Source organism: Helicoverpa zea, chromosome 7, assembly GCF_022581195.2.
Source record: "Helicoverpa zea isolate HzStark_Cry1AcR chromosome 7, ilHelZeax1.1, whole genome shotgun sequence".
Lineage (NCBI taxonomy): Eukaryota > Metazoa > Arthropoda > Insecta > Lepidoptera > Noctuidae > Helicoverpa > Helicoverpa zea.
Window position 1 is genome coordinate 1,031,798 of NC_061458.1, and position 25,271 is coordinate 1,057,068.

The 25,271-nt window shown below is 38.2% G+C and overlaps 1 protein-coding gene across 4 annotated transcripts in view; it reads left to right on the top strand.

Moving 5' to 3' along the window:
• The window catches only part of LOC124631970 (fatty-acid amide hydrolase 2-A-like), a 36,264-nt gene that overhangs the window by 3,466 nt on the left and 7,527 nt on the right, over positions 1 to 25,271 (top strand). For 2 of the 4 annotated variants that reach the window (XR_006984566.1, XM_047166620.1), the window contains exons 1-2: positions 2,692 to 2,871; positions 22,214 to 22,382. Coding sequence is in view for 3 of the 4 variants with exons in the window: in XM_047166620.1 (XP_047022576.1) it covers positions 22,215 to 22,382 (168 nt within the window). In the remaining variant the exon portion in view is untranslated. Of the gene's footprint in view, positions 1 to 2,691; positions 2,872 to 22,213; positions 22,383 to 25,271 lie in introns of those variants that run through there. The other 2 variants (XM_047166621.1, XM_047166622.1) reach the window with 1 other exon arrangement.

Genomic DNA, 25,271 nt, shown 5'->3' on the forward strand with positions numbered 1-25,271 from the left:
ATGTCAAGTAAATGTCAGAAGAACCATTAAAACAGAGGTTTGTATTAGTATCTTGCACCCCTATTCTCCCCTACCTTCTTACCCTTAGATGTCTGGGTTCCAGGTGCTAGGACATTCCCCTGTCGTGGTACATTGCACTCATAAAGGCCGTAGACGGACTAAATCTTAACACTGTGCAGTTAGGGGAGAGACGGGACAAGCGGTCTGTGACCTTTAGTTTTTGGTCGGAGAATTGGTTTCTTTTATTGTGGGTGTCTTATGTGCATTGGTGAACGTGGCTTCTCAAAATGTGGTTCTGGAGGTAAAACTTAGATAAGTATATTTATACTTAAGGTACTTTTAAGTTTGATGTAGGAGACGGTGTTTTTAAACGATCATATATTTACCTAAGCTTACTACCTATACCTAGTACTTACTTGGATCTCTGTGTCGCAACAAACCGCAGATTTCTCATTAAACATAACTATTTTAATAACATGCTTCCTATTTACTATAAGCTGTTACAAAAACACCACTTTAATTGCCATTACTACACCATATTTCTAGTTTTCAAAGCAAATATCTATAATTTTCTTCGCAAAGCATTACTTAATTGCCCAGCCCGAGTTGTTGCTCAATTTGGCAAACTCGAGCGAAGTACATCTAAAATGCATACGCTTCTAAAACTTGTCCCAAGACGTAGGTATTGCTGTTCAATTTGGAGAAATATTCCGTCCTTTATATATTGGTTGTTTAGACAATTTTTAAACCCGTTGCCTGGGTAACTGGGTTGAGGAGGTCAGATAGGCAGTCGCTTCTTGTAAAGCACTGGTACTCAGCTGAATCCGGATAGACTGGAAGCCGACCCCAACATAGTTGGGAACAGGGCTCGGAGGATGATGAGACAATTTTTGGAGTCAAGTAATGAAGATATGTATTTGATAAGTAGACGTTTACACACCCGTTCACTGCTCTATCTAGAAAATTCGTCAAATTTTGCTGTTCAAACAAAAATTTCGAATATGTTCGATGGTTCAATAGAAAAAAATGTTTGGGTGTGCCGATCCAATACATTTTTTCTGCGAGAATTAAATTTTTTCCCGCTACCGCGATCGTTGCAAGATTTTCTTGTGTAAATATGCTTTTTGATTACCAAACCCAGCCTGAGTTGATTTAATTCCAATATTGAAACTCTTGTTACATCTGACAAATAAAAAACTCCTAGATATTGAATTTATATGAAGTAGACGGAAAACGCTGGATGCAGGTCGCTTCCTACTGGTACACGTGGAGATCTAAGGGGGAGGCCTATGTTCAGTAGTGGACGTCTTATGGCTGAGCTGATGATGATGATGATGATAATTGAATTTATCAACGTTACTAACTTCATGAAATTGTTCTAGTAAGGCCCATCATTACAATTGATCGTCGTTGCAATTGAGGCAGCTATAAATGTTAAACTGCCTGTTGCTTCTTTATTGCTAAATTACAATTCTATTTCCGTCATGGAAAATTCGAGATTGTCCATAAAATTGATACTAAATTGCGCCCACCATCCTTTATGGGCAAACATTTTCATTTCTAATAGTATATTGAATTAAAACAACCGAATTTATTTCTGCAATGAAGTTTAAACCTGGTTCACGATCTAGTTTAGGTCCCCATATAGGTCTTAATAATGACATTCTTAGCTTGGAGATAGGTCTTGAGCTCATCAAGTTACGAGGATGTATCAAGGTACGAGATTTAATGTATGCTGGGAAGATAATCTTTAGCTGACGTAAACTTGTTAACGCGCAACGGGTGATTAGTGTAGCTTTCCATAAATATATTTTTTTCCATAAATGACCCAAAAGTCGAACTTTCCTGGCATCCTCAGTATTGCATGACAATGCAAAAGTCTATTTTTGAATATACCTCCATAAAGATTAAATACATAAGATAGCTGATTTATCATACTACACGAGACAAAATACAACTTTCTTTCATAAATCTCGAAGAAAATAAAGGTCTGAAGGTACTAAAACGCCTTCAACGATAAACAAGCAAAGGTTTCGCGGAAACTTTACGAGTGTATCCGTATTACGAACATTAGCTAATTAATGAAACGAGCAAATAATAAAATTGTAGTCAAACTGTTAGTTATTGTGTCATAACTGCGTATGAGATTAAGTCAATATTGATCCACTCGAGTTATGATGTTGAAGAATAATGACCAAGCCAGGTTAAGTTACAATTTTACTTGTGATGCAAAGGAAATGCTGGATTTTAAACTTAACTATGTTAAACTTTATTGTATTGAAGTGGCCAGTGGTTTGAAGCTGAATATTATTTTATGTGTCAGGCCCCTAGAATATATTTTTTTAATGTAAATCATACCGCAAAAGCCTGAAGCACCGTAGATAAAAATATTTAATGTAGGGACAACAACAATTATTATTCAGGTATGTTTTTCTCGACCACCTATTCCTACAAAAGAACATTCAACAATTTCTATATTTTTCATCCCTACATTTGACAGAAAAACGACCAACTTTACACCACTCATCTACATAATAGCTGAACAGAACAAACAATGACTGAAATGCCAAACAACTCAATCAAAATAGTTTACTGCAATAAGAAATATAATAGTTTTCAATCTTGTTGCTGGCAGGCGAGCATTTCCCCCGAGTTTTCCAATCAGTTTCAATTTGTTTCTGACGCTGCGTTAGTCGTGGTCGAGCGAGCGCGCCGGTAGCCCGCGACTGCCTGCGTGCGCATTCCCGCGCTTTTCCAGGATTTATAACCGCGTAAACAATATTTATTGGACTTTCTCTCCTGTACTGTAATTGAAATTGTGGTGTTCTCATTTTGAATTTTTTGTGCGGTGATTTAAGTTTTTTTTATCAAGTAAGTTCAACACATTTTTTTTTATTTATATACACAAATACCTATGGATACAATTACAATATATTACGTGTATGTCACTTTTCCCAGGTTCACCCTTAATTTAATTTTTAATTTTAATTGTATTTCTCTTCCATTATTTGTAACGTAAAGTACAAATAATGGAAGAGAATATCTATCTAGCCTAGCTAAAGAAAATGCTAAGTAACAAGCAAATAACTTTAAAAAAAAAAACTTAAAAATTGCATTTTAAATGGCTGAGTAGACACAACAATCCATATTTAATGATAATGTTAATCAAAAGTATTCATGTTTGTTCTTAAATGCACAGGTTAGCTTCACCTTTAAGGACGGAAGAAATATGAATATGTCGTCTAAGGCAACCTAATTTATATAACTTCACACAATTGGACAGTAGGACTATGTAGCAATATCCATTGTACCCGGTTATTCCTCTCATATCAGACATTATACCCGGATGCATTCTAGGATACTGCCCGGATCTCGGAAGCAGCAAATCTCATTGATTTATTAACCGAAACCACAGAGGTATCCTGAACTGGGTATACTGGGAAATACCATACAGATATTGGCTAAAATGTTGCGACAACACTGACAGGCGTGTTAATTAATTGATTAAGCACTACTCCAATAATTATCTTAAGCCCTGAACAAGAAGGTCGAATTCCCTGCACAGGTACCTAATTAAAAGCTTATAGGTACCTACCATTTTAGCCAATATCTGTATGGTATTTCCCAGTATACCCAGTTCAGGATACCTCTGTGGTTTCGGTTAATAAATCAATGAGATTTGCTGCTTCCGAGATCCGGGCAGTATCCTAGAATGCATCCGGGTATAATGTCTGATATGAGAGGAATAACCGGGTACAATGGATATTGCTACATAGTCCTACTGTCCAATTGTGTGAAGTTATATAAATTAGGTTGCCTTAGACGACATATTCATATTTCTTCCGTCCTTAAAGGTGAAGCTAACCTGTGCATTTAAGAACAAACATGAATACTTTTGATTAACATTATCATTAAATATGGATTGTTGTGTCTACTCAGCCATTTAAAATGCAATTTTTAAGTTTTTTTTTTTAAAGTTATTTGCTTGTTACTTAGCATTTTCTTTAGCTAGGCTAGATAGATACTATCTAGTTAATTTATTGATTTTGTTCATTAAAAATATTAAACCCAGCCTATAAAGAGAGCAGTAATTATTTCACTAGCTTCACCAAGCGTGGAAGTTATAATTTCCTCGTGTTACGTTTACTTTCTCCGTAATACCCATTCGTATTTATTAATAAGGAATGTATTCCCTTTATTATCATCATCAATATTCACAGATTACAAAGGTCTGGGAACAATGAAATTATTTCTTTGCCCCTGTACGACAATACAGGATGATAGAAATACTGACGGCGAATTACGAAAATATTCTTCTAAGCATTCATAAGTCTGTTCAAAGACATTCCAATTCTATTGATATTTATTCGATTGTATTTAGATTATTTTATGAAATTTATTTGCCTCTTATTAGAGTGTTATAAATCTTTGAAGATTTGCTTTATCCTCATCGCGATTTGTAAGACACCAAAAAAAAACCCGTCAAGTGCGAGTCGGACTCGCGCACCAAGATCCATACCATCCAAACTAATTTTCAATATACCTTTATATTTATCGAAATCGATCAAAAAAATCACGTTTGTTGTATGGGAGCCCCCAAAAATACTTATTCCATTCTAGTTTTCAGTATGTGTTGTTATAGCGGCAACAGAAATTCATCATCTGTGAAAATTTCAACTCTCTATAACTATCACGGTTCATGAGATACAGCCTGGTGACAGACGGACGGACGGACGGACAGAAGAGCGAAAACAATAGGGTCCCGTTTTACCCTTTGGGTACGGATAGCGGAACCCTAAAAAGAATAATAAAATAATGATAACAAAATAAATCAAGTTTTACAAGACATTAGAGACATTTTGACCTATGTTTTCCTGTATTGTCCGCGTGAATCGATATTAATTTTATTCATAGTCAATTAAAGTATGTGAGCAGCATTTAAATTTTGTTTACATTCGCTTAAAATACGTATGAGACAGACGTTTGTTATGAGCAAAGCTTTATCAATCGACTGATAACGTAAAGGTCTATGTCCATGTGCCGGACATTGCATCTATAGTTGGGTTCAATTGCAATTCCAATTTGCAATATATTTCATACGGAGTTCGACGAAATTAAAATAAAAAAGTTACGTTGGCACAGGATTTTATTCATTGTATCGAGATTTTTTTGAATTTGCTACTGTGAATTTATACATGTACGTATGTAAATCAGTAACGTAAAACGTAACTCGAAATTGTAGAAACCCATACGCGGTGGATATTGTTATGTATTTTATGCGGTCTTGAAGCCAATTTTATAATCAATTTATGTAATTAATTCTAACGAAAATGTTACATAGTCGAGCGTTACCGTGATTCTAAGCACTTAAATAAATACGTATCTACATAAAAGTTACAAACAATGCTTATGTAATTACTTTTAAAACAAAGTGGTTATATCAATTTCAGAAATAATTAACTTAAGTACCTATACCTACCAATTATTTTGGCAATTAGTTCGAACACTATCTTGGTAAAATCTTAACTCCGGAGTTTCTCAACAAAGCAACCAGGCGATCAAGTTCTTAACTATATCTTCTATTTTTTATGTTGTCTATGTGTAAAATGTTTGGTCTAGCTAGAATATTCTTAATTTATTTATATCTATCTTCTCTTTTGTTTACTCTTACTAAGTAATAACATTTCATAAAAAAATGCATACCTGCTGATTAAAAGACAACAATATGACCCTTATTTTTTATCAATGTTAATTGAATAACGTATATAATATAAAAGGTTATACTTGGCTTTGATAACTTTCACATACGCAAAACATTGTCCATTTCAACTTTTTCACAAATTGGACAGTTGTGTAACAAATTTCCCCATGAGGAATCAACGCTAGATTTTTTGTTTTATTTTTTCTTTTTTGTTTTATATAGGTAAAGTTAGTATATTTAGTTGCAAGGCTTCGGAATAATAGAATCGACAAACATATTAAGATCCAGTTTTTATTATCATCATTACCATCAGCTGAGTACCAAAGTTTTACAAATAGAGACTGCCTATCTGACCTCAACCCACCAGGTTACCTGGCAACCCAAGACTGGTTGACAGATTTTAGCCCATAACGACTGCTAAAGATGTACAAATGACGCCCGGGACCTGCAATTTATCGTGCCTTCCGAAACACGGAAGAACTCGTTATGACAACTTATTATTATTCAAAAATCGGATTTTAAAAGAGGAAAAAGGCTACAAAATGTAATAGGAATGTCAAACTGTGGGTTTTCGTTTGTTTTTATTAATCACTACCAGTATTTTGGCAATATTGATTCAAAAACTATTAAGTATTAAAAAAAACCGAATCTAAACCTGCGCGGTTGCTGTATCTACTTTTAAGCCTATGTTGGTGTCGGTTCCAGTTTAACTAGATGCAGTTGAGAAAGTACCAGTGTTTTACACAAAGGTTCAACACGTTTACCCAAGCAAGCCGATATTCTTGCGGTAAGACTGGTAGTCACTTTCTGGCTACTGACGACCCCTAACAACTTTGAAAGATGTTCAAACGACGACCCATAGACTCTGAATGACCAGGCCTCCGTAAGCGGGCGTGCAGCGCGTGCACAGCACGCGGGCGGCACGTCCTAGGGGGCGGCAAATCGAGCGACTTATCACGTAATATTAAAAAAATACAATATTTTTTACTAATGATTTGATTTCAATATTTCCGAACACAGCAATAGCGCTAAGAATATTACTTACACTGCCGGTTTCAGCTAGGTACATCTGTTGAAAGGACATTTTCAAAATTAAAGATTCTTAAAAACGATTTAAGATCAACCAGTGGCGGAGCGTGGGGCAAATGCTATTTGGGGGGCGGCAAAATTAAACCAATAAAATTTCGGAAAAAGCCGCCCTAGCTTTCGTCGTCTCCTATCAATTTTGACTGTTGCACCCTTTGCATCCCCAAAAAATTCGCGCTCGCTGCGCTCGCGGCTCCATGTCAGATATCGCATTTTATCTTTGTTTAATTGTTGAGGCATTCAATTCCGAAAAAAAATTTTTCGCGCACGTCCGTTATGGCTTTTTATGATATGTTTACTTCATGGAAACTCTAAGGAAAAAATCGCGCTCGCTTCGCTCGCGGCTTTTGCACTTCACTTCTGTGCATATCTTACTTTTTGACTTTGCTTTGTTAATTTACAGTGGTTTTTATTTGTTTTGTGTCCTTAGACTAAAAAATTTTCGCGCTCGCTCCGCTCGCGCTTCCTTACATATGGCATGTGTCTTATAAGTTGATTTTTCAACGGGAAACCCACCAAATAACATATTTTACTGACTTTAAACAATGTTATAGATATTTAAGAGCGTTACTTTAAGTTAATCACAATCTTTCAATACATAGGGGCCAGGCCACTATGGGGGGTAATGATTGCACTGCATTGATTATGAATGGGCGGAGGGGGGGGGGGTCCGGGCCACCTAGATCCGCCCCCCCCCCCCCTATATATTTTTTGACAAAACGTATGTAGTCGTAGGGCGGCATAATCAGTTTTGCACGCGGGCGAACAAACAGCTAGCGGCGGGCCTGTGAATGACATAGATGCACACCCATCTCCGGACCGACTGCACCAAGCGTTGCCTAACGTTATCATCGATCGAACCGTACAGCTGTTATTTAGCCACGAGCTTATTTTCTGACCGATTACATTAATTAAAATATGTGGACTATTATTATCGAATACACATTAAAAATGCGAATAATTTCCACCGTATTTGGAATTCAAGCAATCTTTAATTAAATTAGGTAATTAATTACATATTCTTACACACGCAATTTAGCATGCTAACTGTGACGTCACATTTTTAGGATTCATTTGGCGAAAATATTTCATAGGTATGTTGTTTAATTATTTTTATGAGTTCGTTGCTATTTTAACGAGATTTTTGTATTACGCATTCAAATAGTATGGTTTGGACACTGAATAATCATAACTTCAGGTCTTTGTAGTGAATTTATGTTTCATTTTATTTTTGATGGGTACCTTTGGTACAACAATACTATTGAAACAAAAATTTATACCGACCATAATACTCAGATTTTATTTGTACATATTTATTTTTTAGTAGGTACCAAATTCAGGGCAGAAGACACTTTTCATCACCAAAAACGCAATGTTCTTACTTTATAGCCCCAAATCCGTCACGGTTTATTATTTAAAAAATAAAAATAAAATACACAGAAATAGTCTCTTTCGGGATTAAATTAGGGAGGAAGGTGATGAATTGTTATTTTAGAAGACAGTGAATCTTGGAACAAAATATAAGAATTTTCTTTGCCCCCGTCCGCCATTCTAAACGAATGTGTCAGACCCTGGAATGCATTATTGTATAACAATGACATAAATAAATGAAGTGAGAGTGACTGATAGTGTGTTCAATTTTCAGCAGAAACACTACCCCCAAGTATACAGCCTATTAATCATATTTCACAATTTCATCTGCCTAGCCTTTTTCACTACTATGTTGGGGTCGGCTTGCAGTCTAATCTGTTGCAGCTGAGCACCAGTGTTTTAGCAGAAGCTTATCTGACCTTCTCAACCCAGTTACTCGTGCAATCCGAAACTCCTAGGTAAGGGATTGTTCACACCAAACGTATTGTCCGCCGCTGACTGTGAGTATACTCACTGTCTGCCCCAGTGTGAACGTCGACTCAATCTGCAGTACCCGTACTCACCAAGCCGACAATAAGCTATAGCGTACGATGCGCTACATGTGTGAACAAAAGAATAGGCTCGTGTAGGTTCACACTAGATGCGTACGCTGAGCGGCTGACTATTCTACACATAAAAGAGCTCAGTATTTGAACCCCCCAATCTTCATACATAACAGATGCTATGTCTTCCCAAGCGCATCTTCGTAAGTTTCTATCACTAAATTCTTCTGAATTCGCATTCCAAATACATTCTCTAGAATGTACTTCTGCAATAAACTTTTCGGCGTCGAACATCGCGTGTCACGTCTGTCCTCATTGAAGTTTGTTTCTCGAGTGTATTGCGGCCGAGGCGCGCGGCGGAGCGGCGCTATTCGGCAACTGCGTCCGCGTAGCCAATCCGCGTCCGCCGTGCATAGTCGCGTAGTAAAATAATCGGCCACTGAGAGTCAGCGACAACAGACGACGTAATAGCGTATAGTCGGTTCGGTGTGAACGACAATTTCAATATATATGGAAAAGCAATAAACTGCGTAACGCGCGCTCACAGTCAGCGGCCGACAATACGTTTGGTCTGAACGATGCCTAAGACTGGTTGTTAGACTTACCAAAAAAAACGATCAAATTAGGAACTGAAATATGAACAATGTTTTATTCAGCCCTGTTTTCTCAAACTTTTGTTGATATTCTTATAAGTAAATGGTCTTTAATTCATATTTATTTCAGTCATGCAAACTTATCAACCTGCCATTTCCTTGTCAAAGCATTTTTCACCCTTCAGTTTGCTGAATCGATTTTCATTAAGTATTTAGATTGCGGCGTGGAAAGTCTCCTACGTTTATAATTTACTTTTGCTAATGTAAATGAAATCAATATATCTGGAGGACAGAATATACTTACCTCATTTTTATGGTTCCGTGCTCAAAGAGTAGAACGCGGGACCCTAATACTAAGACTCCACCAGACTGTATCTCATGAACCGTGATAGCGCGACAAAATTTTCATAATTATGTATTTCGGTTGCCACTAAAACAATCATTGAAGAAAACTAGAATAACATGAATATTTTAGGAGTCTTTCATACATAAAATTAGATTTTTGGCCGTCCTGGGAACCTGCGTGTTTTTAACAGACCATGTTTTAAAGCCATGTTTTTTTTTCATGGGGTCCTATTTTTACTTCTCATCGAAAATAAATACATAAACCGCCAAAAAAGGTGTTCAGAAGCTGGCCCTAAGTTATACGATAATTTCATATCCTTTAGGCCGGAAAAAAGAGATTTTCAGCCATTTTTCGCGGCGGCTGTACCAAAGAAATTCAATCTGAAGGCCTGTCAGCAACATGTTTGGCTCCAAAGTGAATCAATATCGGGTTTACCTGCAGTTTTCAGATTCCCTCTAAAACTTGACAGGTTTTAGACGATCGATCTGGCTGTACTTCAATACTAGAAAAGTATCACTCAGATTGGTAACCGTGGCTTTGGCGATTGGCTCCAGAAGTATGATTAGGTCATTCTGATTTTCTAATTTCCTACCTCCAACAAAAGGGATATAAGGTTCTCGTATTCTTCGTGCAATTTCTGTACCTATTTGAAGATTTATTTTTGTTACTTAGCAATTCAGGTTATGTACATATTTAATTGTTATTAAGTAGTGTATAAAGTTCTGTTTGTGCGATAGAACACCAACTGAATTGATTTCAATAAAATCAACTGTTCATTAATATTTAAACAAAGTAAGTGCGTAACGTAATCCGCGTTCATTGCTTACCGAACTGAAAAACCAGTCATCGTGATCAAAGTTAATTCTTCTAAAGAGTACACCTACGTATTACACCTTTCTAAAGGGTAGGTTTCCTGCTAAGTACACATCGTTAACGTTTTTGAGATAACACGGTCTGCCGCTCCCCTAATTATTCCAGATAGATGTTATTATATACCAGCCAACACAAGCCATTTTCAACCTTATTTACATGGCGTAAGTGTTGCATTTTAGTTGGGGCAATAAGCAGTTGATTTACAGTTTCTTGATGCAGTTATTTTGCTGATAGTGGCTTGTTTGTTTCCATTTCATCAGCCTAGTCTATTTTGCTGAACCAGATGGGAAAGGCTGCAGTTTTCTTTTTTGGGTTAAGTCAATTTGTGTTTGAAGTGAAAAGTATAATCATGGTGTTCACGTTCGTGTTACTAGACTATATTGTAATGAATATCTATGACTGAGCTTGAACCAATCGCTCAATCCAGCACTTATCGTGAATTCACAAATATTTCAGATGAGTTGCAAGAGTTTGGCAAAACAAACATGATATTGCTGTACAATCGAACATCGATAAAAAAAGTTGAGCACTATCGAATAGTTTACACAAAATGACTGTTTCTAGCTCAAGCGTTGAGAGTTATGTTTCATATAGGAACAAATTCGCAATACAAAAATTTTACAAAAACTATTCCGCTTACACAAACCCGCCTCTACGAACATAGGCTTGTTGAAAAAAGTTTCTAAATCCAATTATTCTTCGATATCCGAGGGTTCGTTACAGGCGTCGACAGTAATGCCTTTCGCTGAAGCCGCCAGTGACCTGAAACATCCGCGATGACCTTTCACTGATGGACACAGATTATATTCTTTGGCCGTATTCCAGCTTTGGGAGCTTAATGCTACCTGCGACAGTTAGACTGGCTTTATCATTCACTTAATTAACGTCGTTAACATTTATTTGAATATATAAGTAAACATCTTTGAGGATAAAATGTTGGCCATGTTTTATAAAGAACTATCTTCCGTTTGCAGTTTTCTCTACGCCCTGCCTGTGTGGTCTATGGTCTATTATTCGCGCACTCAGAAAAAAAGGAACCAATTTCTCAAGCTGTACCTACACTGTCGGTGCATCTTATTTGAATGGGTCCAAAAAGCAAATCAGAATTTTGAAGCCAAAACAAACAAAAACCTCTGCCCAAAATTTGGAAAGTCCAATGTAGAAATAGCAAACCTTATTCCGAAACGAAACATTTTTGTCTCTTCCCTCACAGCCCTCTAAATCAAACTCGAAAAACGTGTTTTGGCAGAAACCCCCTGAAAGCCCAACACGGCGCGGCCTTTGACAGTTTTAATACACTTCTGGCTCCATTTTTCATCAAACAACTTGAGAGGCGAATGCCCTGCGAAGTAAACATGGCTGTCTGCCACACGGAGGGTTGACGACATCGTATCGATCACACTTGTTGCTTTACCAGACCTGAAGTCGAAAAAATAACGCCTAGACCAGTGGTAGGCAAACTTTTTTAATGGGGAGCCACAAAAAAATCAAGGAAGGCCAGAATTAGGGATAAAATGCATTTTGTGTGTGTGTCTTTAATCATTATACTTATATTTAAAACATTTCAGTACACACGCAAACCCTCGCCTCTCATTTCACCACGTTTTGCGGCCTGTACGTAGTTATTAGGGTAGGCATCGCTGGCCTAGACAGTAAAAACTTCGAAAAATTCCTTATGCCTGGGCTTTTATGGCCAACAGCAAATTCAAGGACGCACGTGTTAATTAGACCCTCACGTGTGCTAAAGTCGCGTGACTTTTTCGAAAAATAAGGAAAAATATCGATATTTCGCTTATCTAGTCAGACTGGAAACCGATCCCAATCTGGTTTAGAGAGGTCAACGCAATAGATTTTCAAAATTTTGACGTTATCCAAACAGGTACGCAGTTCTTTAAAAGTCTTTTAAAGAATTTAGTTTTTTTGTGGAATAGGAAATAACGATGAGGTATTAAAATTCTAATATCTTGACTTGAGTTAGCTTACATAAATTAATTTATCTGCAACAAAAAACTTTTTAACGACCACATAAATTGATCTCGTGATGAAAAGAAAATGTTATATCCTCCCATATTATTAGTATCCATTGTAAGTTACTCTTCGCTTACCATGTCGCATAATGCTCTGAAGATTTCTCACACAATATAGAACCTATTGTTAGCCTTTGCCAATCTTTCTATTAGGACCGGAGACACTTTGCAAAGTAATTGACGCTCAGCTCCAAATCAAAGGGATCTCTCACCGTTGCAGGCCTATCAAACGAGATCACCGATTACCAATTAAGTCGATTCTTGCCAGACTGCAACCTGATTTTGGTAGAATGCCTTACAACAAATATCAATAAAATTGGCACATTCCTTCATCAGAGGTTGACAACGGATAAGACCACATTGTTAATTCATATCACGTCTTGAATCAAAACGTCTTTTATCAATGACTTCAAAATAGCTAAGGAACCATTTAAACACACCTTATGTGGCATAGCAACGGCAATGATTTTTGTAGGCACCCTTATTTTGCTCTCTTTATCTACTTCGTCCAAAACGCCAGTTCCGACCCGCATTTCAGTCACACAATGCGTTCTTGTCTCCCTCAAGATTAGATCACCCAGTGCCAAAGCGTTGGAACTACTGCCGTAAACTATTCTATCTGGGGTAATAACGCCATTATAGGTAAGCATCACGTACGTTACTTGACTACTGAGGTCGCCGACAACCTTGGATTTGCAATTCGATGTTTAACATTTAGGGTTGCCGAACTGATTGTTCGGAAGTACCGTGATCTTGGAACACAAAGAATAGGTGAAAGGACATAGATGGGTATCAATCGGTAATATGTGACTCTCCACCCAAAACTATGATCATTGGAGCGTGTGATGAATGGTCGTCCTTTCTCTGAGTACGTGGCTTGTTCGTCTAATCAGTGACACAATAAAAAGGTGTAAGGTGAGGTTTAATCTTCTAGCTAATTTGTTCTTTACAGCTCCGGTTTATTGCGAGAGATATTTCCTTCGTGAGAAGTTTTATAAATAGTAGCAATATCTTGTTTTAGTTTCGTCTGTGATATTTTCTCAATTATTGAAGTTCTTATTGGAAGTTATTACCTGTCTATTTCTGTCGAGGAAGCTTCTGTTAAAGTTATTATTATTTTGCCGTTTGTGAGCTACTGCTAAAATCGATTCTAATGTTTGATTTTCACCTTCGGTTCTGTGGTCTCTTTATGTTTCTGCCGAAAGTCTGGTTTTGTAGTTGAGCCATATTAAAGAGCACTTTTGCATCGTCGCCATATCAATAAAAATCATGAATATTGATCAAAATAAAAGTCACTTCCTCAATTATTTGAATACCTAATTCATACCTAAGGTAATGTATGTACATTTAGTAAATACATTTGAATTAAAAAGCCGAGTGTCATCATTATTATAATAAAGGCGAATAACATTATTACTAAAATCAATAACATGTAGCCAATAAAATTAAAATTATTATCTGAGGACTGCGTGGTCGTGAGATTTTTTAAATTAATCTAACGCTTACGTCAATTATAAATTAATTTTCCATTCCTAGAAGATCCAATGCGATGATAATATTAATGATGTTTTAACTACTGACCCTATTTCATATCTAGCATGCCTAACATCAATGATAGATGTGCAATTTGGTCGTGTACCTGCCACACGCACAATAGCTCCCTGGGTATTGACTTCACCGGCTTCTATAGCGGTCCCATGTCCAGTATGGTGTTTGTACACAAGGCTTCTACGTGCCGCATTGTTCAGCCATTGCGGCTGTTATGTTGTTGCATTAATTATGTCAGTTGTGTCGTTGAATATTTAGTTCAGTTTGCTTTGAAGTGGACGTTATAATTTCACTTGAGTGGCTATATGGCAACTATTGGTACCTAAATGTTTTCGTTGTCTTGTAGCTAAATCCGTCTCGTGTATTCATATTTTTTTTATCTTATTGTCGAACAATTTTAGCCTCGAAATTTAACAATTCCCGTGCGATTGAAAGCTAAAGCGTAATCAAGATACCCTAGGATCATTCAGCCCATCCAGCCACATCATTTCCGAAACTTTGAGTGTGCCATCTATGAATCCTCATCCATGGGATTTTGTGAGTGATTAATGGAATATAGTACTTAGTAAAATAACACTAAGGAACTAAGTACCTACTAGTCTAACTAAGTACCTAAGTAAGGATGTAAGTACCTACTAGTCGGAACGTGTCTTAATAATTTAGAAGATACACATCTTGCCATTCATAAAGTCCACACAAAAGCCTTCCGTGACTTCATTCAATAACATGAAGATTATGGCGAGGTGAGGTGGTTTGGGCTGTAAATAGTTCAGACATTACTACAAATTGGACATAAAATAGCGCTCGTCTGATTGTCATGTTCGAGGTCTACTTAGTAGTTTTCACGTGGAACTCTTAACTTACTTTTGTAAAGGATGCATTTTGAAATTAATCATGACATGACCACAAAAAATGAAGATACTAATTATAGCTTGGTTACAAAATTGATAAATAAAGATCCGGTGTTATTTGAAAACGACCTTATTTTCATAGGACGTCGAATTCCAAAAGATAATAATATCAATTTATAAATAGCTTCAACACAAAAATAATCGAAGGATCTTCTTGTTCGAACTAAAATTAGCAGATCATCCAAATTGTAAAGATAAACACACCTTCAGGTAATAAGCATCGAATGTCTCGTGATGTAACTGTTGGTTCGACTGTGAACTTGACATGGCCAATATTTGTTATTGCCAAGGCCGTATCAGTTGCACATCAATTGTTGGTAACTGTATTGAGTTTTATTGCTATTGTGCTCTTCATTTTGATTGAAGGAGTGGTCTTTATTATGGGGTTTATTTTGTCTAGACAAATCTTCACTAATATTATAAAGCTGAAGAATTTGTTTGCTTGCACGCTGTAATCTCAAACACCACTTGTTTGATTTAGAAAAATCTGGCTGTAGGCTACTTTATCCAGGTTCGTGAAGTTGTTCCCATGGGACGCAGGTAAAACCGCTGGCTGAAGCTAGCAAAGAATATGTTCAGTTAGATTGGTTCCTAGAAATAGTTTCTCTTTGCTAAGAACTTCTTGAACTTATTCGAAATGTTATCAAAACCCTGAGAACTCTTCTCGCTTTCTTGTTTTCACAACACGACTCTTAGCAGAAACTATACGAGCGTTTGCTTCCCAAACATTGAACGCACGATATGCAACAAATGATGAATATGGATACTCTCTTGGCACACTATACGTAGTGTATGTTACACTTCGTAAATAATCTCTCGACAAAGCGGGAAATGTCCTTACATTGAAGCACTGTGTACTGATTTATGAGTGTCACTGAGCTTATCCTTATGTTGGGCATTCAGAACTGCAGTATGTTAGTCACATATTGGAATACGAATATAAAGTACCTACCTTATAATGTGTAGCTTTTTAAATAGCATCTGCTACGATGCTTAAAGATCCAACAGCTACAAGATTTGCTTATTTTCTCACATTCATTCCTATCAACCAAACATGATTAGGTGTTATCTACACATTGTTTTGCCAATTTACCTTCGTCTATTTGTCAACGTTGAACGGATTTAAGCCTTTTACTATCCTATACCAGATCTTTGGGACGGAAAATCAATTTTCTGTCGTCTGTTTTTTGTGTTAGAAAATGTTAAAGGAATATTCCTAATCTGTCCACTCCAAAAATTCATCTAAAAAAATCCACAATCAATTCGACTCGTAAAATTCGGCCTTCGATCCCCACCTCTTTGGTAGCACCGCACATTGCTCAACAATCATCTGCCACCGTGATAAGACTGCTAAATATGTCAAAAACGTCAAAACATTAGCCGCCAACAATGGAAGAACGTTAACAACAAATAAAATTGTAGAAGAGAACTCGTACGTAAACAAACATTGCATTTCGAATTCACAATTCGCATCGCACTGGGAATTGCTATCTATTCGGAGCATCGTATAAATTATAAGTTTCATCATCATCACAATATGGAATTGTTACAAGGATTGTATTAGCCAGAAATGGTTTTAGACCTATTGAAGGTACAAGTTCTAATTGCTTCTAAGATGAGTTAAGAATGATATTTGCTTACGAAAATAACTTGTGATGTTCATGCATACGTAATTATTTTAATGGTTTTAAAATCAATATTTGCTAAGACAAAAGTACAAAGTTCTCAATTAGCAATTGATAGGACCCCTTAAACGTAAGACCATAATTCCTGTCATAGAAGGTTAGATAGAGATGACAATAAGGAATCATCATATCATCCAATTGCCGTCCTTTGCTGAACGTATGCCTCTCCCAAAGAAACGAGGCCTTCCCGGTTATGGGCAGCCCGTATCCATCCTCAAGGAATGCTGTGATTAAATATCACATGTTACATCTCTTCCCTATAGCAAATATTTAAGACATCTTCCCAACTCGGTTTCCATTAAAAATATTTCTTAATGAAGTAGACAGACACTTAAAATAACAACCAATACCTTACACTATTAAAATTGCAAGTATGCATAAGCTAATGACATGTTTGTTCTTCTTATATGGACGCATGAGTAAGATGTGCTTAGAAGAAACATCCTCAATGCGTGACAGGATAATCTGTTAACTATTAACAGAAGTAGCATTGTAACAATGTCGTGGGTTCATGACCGATCACAACCAAAAAGGAATGAGGAAGTTCTAGGATAGAGACTGAACCTTTTGAGCATGTTGGCCCCTTGACAATGAATTTTAAAGGTTTTCAATTTAGCTTCTTGAGCAAGACAAAATGATCAGTGTTTTCGTCCTTTATTCTTTATGTAATAAGGTGCATCATTTGTTTTAATTTTGCTGCCCTAACACGGTTTCAACATCTTTATCACATCCAAAAAAAAAAAAAAATATTAGCGATATATTAATATAAAGGTCCAAGACGGGTGGACAGTCCAACCGTGACCACGGTCGGTGCAATTCGTCCTAAACCTCAGGTAAAAAGGTATCGTACCTTTATATCTACAATCTGTCGTATAAATCTTAATATAATATATGTGTCGGAGGCATCATCAGGATGGCACTATCGTCCGACATCAGTTAGGGTAATCAAGCAAAGAGATAACTCAAAGAAACTCAAAACTCAAACAAACTCAAAACTCAAACGTTTATTCAAATTAGTCAGAACAAACGACAGCCCCCAAAACGCCCGCCCTTCGCCACTTCCTATGTGTTTTGGCTGGGGAGAAGAAGTGGCGGAACAAACTCCCCAGCAACACATGTCTGTCTGTTAGGTTAGAAGAACCTTTACACTTTAATTTCAAAAGACACTTTACACACTTTACAATATGGATCTACAACGGTACTACAACACTAGGCATTAACACTAGGTACACTACACGTAACGAAAGGCAGTAACGCGACAACTCCACGAAGACTCGACGAAGCCTCGACCAAGACTCGATCAAAACTGAGCTCCGCGGACGCCACGCTGACAACCACGACTCTGCCAAGCGCGCCAAAATGTTGTTTCACCGGAAACGCCACCAGAGGGCGCGCTTGCGTGACGTTTAGTGTCCGTACTATTGACAGTCTCCGACACGGCCATCCTGCGTAGACCACGTCCTCGTGGTCGTTTAATCTGCAACAACACAAACACAGCACAGTATGCACAGTACAGCCTCGGCCACTCCTGACCACAACAGTAACTTTCGATCTTTGTTTTACTCTCTTACTTCTCTCAAGGAAATGAAACAAACTTCAAATGGCCTCAATTAGGTCTTTAACAAACAATCTAGGTGACAACTAGTTCTCAAAAGCTATACCCAGAGCAACCGAGTACTAAACTCTCACAAGCAACAAATCAAACTTTACATTTAATTGGGAAATGATCAATGAAAAGAAAGAAAATAATCGTTTCATTACAATAATTCAGAATCAAAATTAGGAATTTCAAAGTAAAACTGATCACTGCCTCTTACAAGAGACAATAAACTCTAAACTGATAAATTAAAACAAAACATTTAAGCTCTACATGTGACCATGGCTACACTTAGCCCAGTAACCTCCAGTTACTCTTTACTGCGAACCTCACATAGGAACGCCGAGTCTACCCTGGACTCATTGGTTTCCACTGAAACCCGACCTCCGCCAGAGTCGACTGCTTACCGCGTACTCACGGACTACTCACTGAGCAGACGCCGATTTCTACTGAGCTACGGCTACACGACAGCCTCTGGTACGGTCCGATCATCATACAAACTTAAACACTCTCCTCAATATCATAACTACTTCGTTCTATCTCAATTTCATCAGTGATACTTTGATTTTCCGGCCTATCAAGTGCGAATTGATTTTTAATTAGAATCAAATTTTATTTTGTGTACAATAAAGAATAATAAGAAAGCATTGATAATAATCTAAAACACAAGGGACAGAATACAAGTCACAAATTATTCCTCAAAATCAGTCACGACTATGGACCAGCTCAATAATTCAAAGTTACAACATTTAATTGGTTATCGTGAAGTTTGTCTGGTCAATTTAAACATTTTCAATGAAATAGAATGCTTTCACCTTGTGTGATGACATGCGATGTCCTGGCCTGTCGCAACTCATACGGCCTCCACGACAAATCCGGGGAGGATGACGCTCCAAACAGCAACTGCAGCGCACCTCGCCCGCCGCTTGACTAGTAGACCTCGTCCTGTTCTCCAGGCTCGGTTCGCCTTAGATGTTATCTGTTAACTCAGAAATGGAAAGTGCTTAGGCATCAAATATTGACAACATATGGGTCAGCAACAAACCTTCTCAATGGTAAGACCTAAACACATGTTATGGGTTTTAAGAATAGTAATCACCATTTAAATGAAGAAACTAGTTACATTAAATGCTAAGCACGAAATCCAAGAAAGATCGAATTGCTAGTCAGACTCAACTTGTAAATTACTAAATCATTACAGCTACGGTTGTCATTCACATCAACGTCTTCTACTCGATAGGCTTCACATAACCGTCGTGTCCCTTAGCCGAGCTCACCGCCCATCCTGGCCTCCTAGGGACCACAACCAGTGATATGACACCAACTGTACCACAGATGTATACGGGTCTCTTCCTGGTCACCCCGATGCCGTCACACAGGCCAACGAGTCTCTTCCAGGTCACCCCAATACCCATCATAGCTACAGCTTAATACAATAAAACAACAGTACCGCAGACTACACAGGTCTGTTCTTGGTCACCCCGATGCCATCACACAGGCCAACGGGTCTTTTCCAAGTCACCCCGGTATCCATCATTGGTACAACTTAGCACAAAATGTTACCAAAAGTCTATAGTCTGCCACAATAAAATTGGATTGATCTCACCATGTTTATCATTCAGGCGTCTCTTAACATCTCTGTGCATAGTGTCTCGTGTATGTTCATGCTGAAATCCGTCGCTCAGTAGAATCCAGGCGTCGCGCTCGCGGACGCCACAGCGACGAACTAGCAGACTAGACTCCTTTCACTCGAAGCAGGAGAGGCTCACGGGATTATCACATGCAAAAGAAATCGGAAATCGGTTAATTTTATCACAACATTTTCATAACAACGATGACAATATTGCTGTCATGGCATAAATCTAATTTCACTGATTGACGATTTTCCCAACAATGCAATTCATGAAGGTCACGTGAACAGTATGTCAGAACATTATCACATTCGAACCCAGGCGGTTCATAACCGACAATAATCAGCGAGACAAACTACCTCTCAAGTTTATAAATGTCATATGACAAATAACCACAAAAATAAACCAAAAATTGATCGGTCTCACCGGGTTTCCACTCAACGTGCGTGACGATGCGCACATCGCTATAGCGCGCAGTATAGCGACTTCACGTTCGCATACACCACGGATACGCACGAACACCGACACTCCGAACTCACGATAACACACGACACGTTGACACGTTGTTCTCCTGGCAGGCAGCTGGGATGCTCCGCAGTAATTTTGTCGCCAGATTGCACAATAACCACCGTCATTATTGAAACATGAAAAAAAGACAAATTCCGTTAATTTTCTAGCATACCCTCAATAACTAGCTTGACATGTAACAATGGAAAACGATACCATTACCATAACCGTGGTTACCATACTTGTACCTTCGCTGAAATTCTTAATAAATCTTCTACTACAACCTCCATTTGAAATTATCGACGTTCCATTTTTTTTTAACCAAATGATTCAAAGTCCGCTTACGTCGTTAAATACACACTAACAAAATTCACATAGCAAACCTTACTAACAAAAGTCAAAACTAAGCTCAATTCAACAATTTCCGTCAAGACAACCTCTCCCCGGCGTCTGATAGCGATGACTCAAGACATCCTCTATCCGGAGTCTGATAGTCACCATTTCAAGACAACCTCTATCCGGCGTCTGACAACAACGACTCAAGACATCCTCTATCCGGAGTCTGATAGTCACCATTTCAAGACAACCTTTATCCGGCGTCTGATATCTGCGACTCAAGACATCCTCTATCCGGAGTCTGATAGTCGACTTGCCCTTCAAGACAACCTCTATCCGGCGTCTGACAGGCACACCCAAATAACCATTCCACCGAATAACCACCTAGGATTCTTCCTAGTGCTTACCGAGATCGATTCAATGTGATAGCAGTATCGTATCTGGCAATTTTCACCACTACAATCTTTGAACACGTGAGACTGTGGGCATTCGGATTACATCCCACTTCTGATGTCGGAGGCATCATCAGGATGGCACTATCGTCCGACATCAGTTAGGGTAATCAAGCAAAGAGATAACTCAAAGAAACTCAAAACTCAAACAAACTCAAAACTCAAACGTTTATTCAAATTAGTCAGAACAAACGACAGCCCCCAAAACGCCCGCCCTTCGCCACTTCCTATGTGTTTTGGCTGGGGAGAAGAAGTGGCGGAACAAACTCCCCAGCAACACATGTCTGTCTGTTAGGTTAGAAGAACCTTTACACTTTAATTTCAAAAGACACTTTACACACTTTACAATATGGATCTACAACGGTACTACAACACTAGGCATTAACACTAGGTACACTACACGTAACGAAAGGCAGTAACGCGACAACTCCACGAAGACTCGACGAAGCCTCGACCAAGACTCGATCAAAACTGAGCTCCGCGGACGCCACGCTGACAACCACGACTCTGCCAAGCGCGCCAAAATGTTGTTTCACCGGAAACGCCACCAGAGGGCGCGCTTGCGTGACGTTTAGTGTCCGTACTATTGACAGTCTCCGACATATGAATATTTTTTCGATATTAATAATATTTATATTAGTATATTGCGACTAAGACACTGATCTGAAATCACCAACCCGCATTGAGCAAGCGCGGTGATTAACGGTCGATCTTTGTTTGAGAGAAGGCCTGTGCCCAGCGGTGGGACGGTAAAAAGCTGATGATGATGTCTAAGGGTCGGTTCATATCTGACGGAAAATGCGTCGAGCGTATCGTAAATGTATGATTGACGTACTAACGCATCATCGGTTAGGTGTGAATGATTGAATGTTTTATCGTATATTTGTCTGTTTTGGCGTTACGCGACCGAAAATACGCGACGTATGTTCCGTCAGATATGAACCTACCCTAAGACCCGACTGTCTATAAATGGTTACAAGTGATTAATTACCATATTGTTTTCTCAGGATGGAGGTAGGAGTCCAGATCGTGGGTATAATCCTGCGCCTCCTGAACTTCCTGCTGGCGCCTCTGTTCTGGTTCCGCGCCAGGGATCACCGCCGACTGCCGCCCGTCACCAACCCGGTGCTGCTGAAGAGCGCTGCCGAGTTAGCTGAGGCTATCAGGAATGGTGAGGTAGGTACAAGTTTCCCTTTATTTAGCGGGACTTATGCTTGTAAAAATATGGATAGTTTAAATGGTGCAAATGGACTCATGGATAAAATCATGTTTTAGGATGATGTTCACCTTTCAGCAGTCTCATAGTAGCTGTTTCACCCGCGTCCCGGGGAACTTCTTCCCGACCCAGGATAAAATACACCCTATGTTCACCGAGGATAATGTAGCTTCCCAACAGTGAAAGAATTTTTCAAATCAAGTGGTTTCGGAACCTATTCATATTAAACAAACAATCAAATATTTCCTCTTTATAATATTAGCGTCGATAATATCCCATAATTTAAAGCGTCGTAGTTACACAAATGCAAATACTATCAAAGTATTCCACAGACTTACTCTGAATATTAAGTTTTTCGCAAGGCCGCACGTCTTGACCACACCGTAAGATGTTTTCAAGTCTAGCAAACTAGGTTTTCCTAGAATTGAGTATAGCTTTAACTTGTTACAGCACGAATGCACTATATGTATAATTAAAAGCCATTCAGCCGTTCTATTTTATTGCCACTCGACAATTGACACACAAGCCGCATCCTGACAAACGCAAATAAAATGGCAACACTATTTTTGCAATTCCGTGTAATTGCAGTGGCAGTTGTCAATTATCAGTTGTTTGACATAGTTGTGCTATATGGGCAGTCAACGAGCCGTGATGTCACTGGATACGCCTCTATAATGAGGGAATGAGTAATGACGTCCGATGATTAACACGCAATTACCAATCTACTTGAAAAAAGAACGAGAAAACATAAAAAAAAATCGCCCAAAGTTGAGTCTAGTTGAAACAAAATCCAGTCAACGAGCATTAAAAATCACCCAAAGTGGAGTCCTGTTGGAACAAAATCCACTCAAATCAGATTGGTCAGGACTTTCAGACATTTGAAGTCTAAAACCCACTTACAGATTGCAATTATTTTCTTCCCTTAGAATAAATAATAAATAAATAAATAATGTCGGGACACCTTTTCACACACGGTCGGTTAGCCCCACCGCTAAGTTATTAATTAACTTGTGTTATGGGTGCTAACACAACTGATAAACTACATATAGCTACATATATACATATTTATAAATACATATTGTAACACCCAGACCAGAATCGAACCGGGAATCGAACCCGGGACCTCAGATTCGGCAGTCCGGCTTGGTGACCTTTGCGCCACAGAGGTCGTCAAAAACGACTGACAAACGACGACGACGACGAGAATGAAAGAGTTATCAGAACTTTCTCAATCCCTTGTGCACTCGAAACGACTACTGTCTTACATATTGCCACTATAAGTAAGACATTTTAATGTGTACAACAACTACAACGACACATAAGGGTCTTGATACAGAATGTGTACTAGCTTGAAAATAATAAAAAAATATATAAACATCTGCTAGTCTGTCCCCAGCCAATTATACCAGTGTTTATTTGCCAAGTTAATTGCTTTTATTTGATGCTTATTAAACGGTTTTATTTAGCTCACCCCGTTTGTTTTATTCATTCTTGGGTCAAATTTAGAAATTGAAATTTCAGTGCCTTCCTGTTGTCAGATTGATCTGAAATTTGGTACACACCTTTATTTCCGATGACAATACAATATAGTAATATCAATAACATTGCAAATCCAAGATGGCCGCCGGTACAAAATGGCGGATAACGTAGGTTTTATCAATCCCGTCAATGTGGGTATCAAATGAAAGTGCTCAACCAGTAGAATACAATGTACTATATAAAATTCAAATCCAAGATGGCGGCCTCTACAACATGGCGGATAACTTAGGTTTTATCAGTCCCATCAACATGGGTATCAAATGAAAGGTCTCAACAAGTAGAATACAATTTACTATGAAAAATTGAAATCTAAGATGGCCGCCGCTACCAAATGGCTGATAACAATTTTTAACGGTTTTATTTAGCTCATCCCGTTTGTTTTATTCTTGGGTCAAATTTAGTAATTCAAATTTCACCCTCTTCCTGTCAACCGATTAATCTGAAATTTTGTATACACCTTTTATTCCGATGACAATACAATATAGAAATATCAATAACATTGTAAATCTAATATGGCCGCCGGCACAAAATGGCGGATTACATATTTTTCCACAACCCCCTCAATATGGGTATCAAATGAAAGGGCTACAGAAGTAGAATACTGTCAGCAACCCCAGCGGGGCCCAACAGGGCCAAAGCCTGCCTGGGCTGCGGGATTGTTCGAAAGAGTTACCGTGGCCCTGGTACATAAAAGGCCTACGACGAAACAGAAGTATTTTTAGTCAGTAAGAGTCTGGCACTCCCTTACCGCTGCTGACCCAGGGAGAGGTCACTTGATGACTTTTGGCGTCGTTAAAAAAATTGACTTTTAAAAAAATTAGATTGTAATAAATTATCAGATAAGAGACCGTGTAATAATGATGCACTAAATGAATTAGATAGAATGAGGAATATTCGGTAGGCATTTTCATTAAATACTAAAAACTAGAAAATAAAAAATCGGTAAAAAAACTTTTAAGTCAAACGGTTTTATCTTATGTGCACTGAAAACTAGAAAATAAAAAAATAGTTACTTACCTGTCAACCTACGTAGGTGGTCTTGGTCATATTAGACTAAAATAAAAACGTGGGGCCCCTCTGAAATCCTACCTATGGCAAAGCATATCTTTATACTTTGGTAGATCATGAGCTCGGCGTTCGCTGGTGAAGCCGCTACGGCTGATTATTGATTGTCAAAATCTCCAGTTACGATTATAGTAAGTCGATGCAATCCACACCTATTATACCTCTAGAAGAAAGTACTACAGCAACAGTTAATGGGCCCCACGTTTTTATTTTAGTCTAATATGACCAAGACCACCTACGTAGGT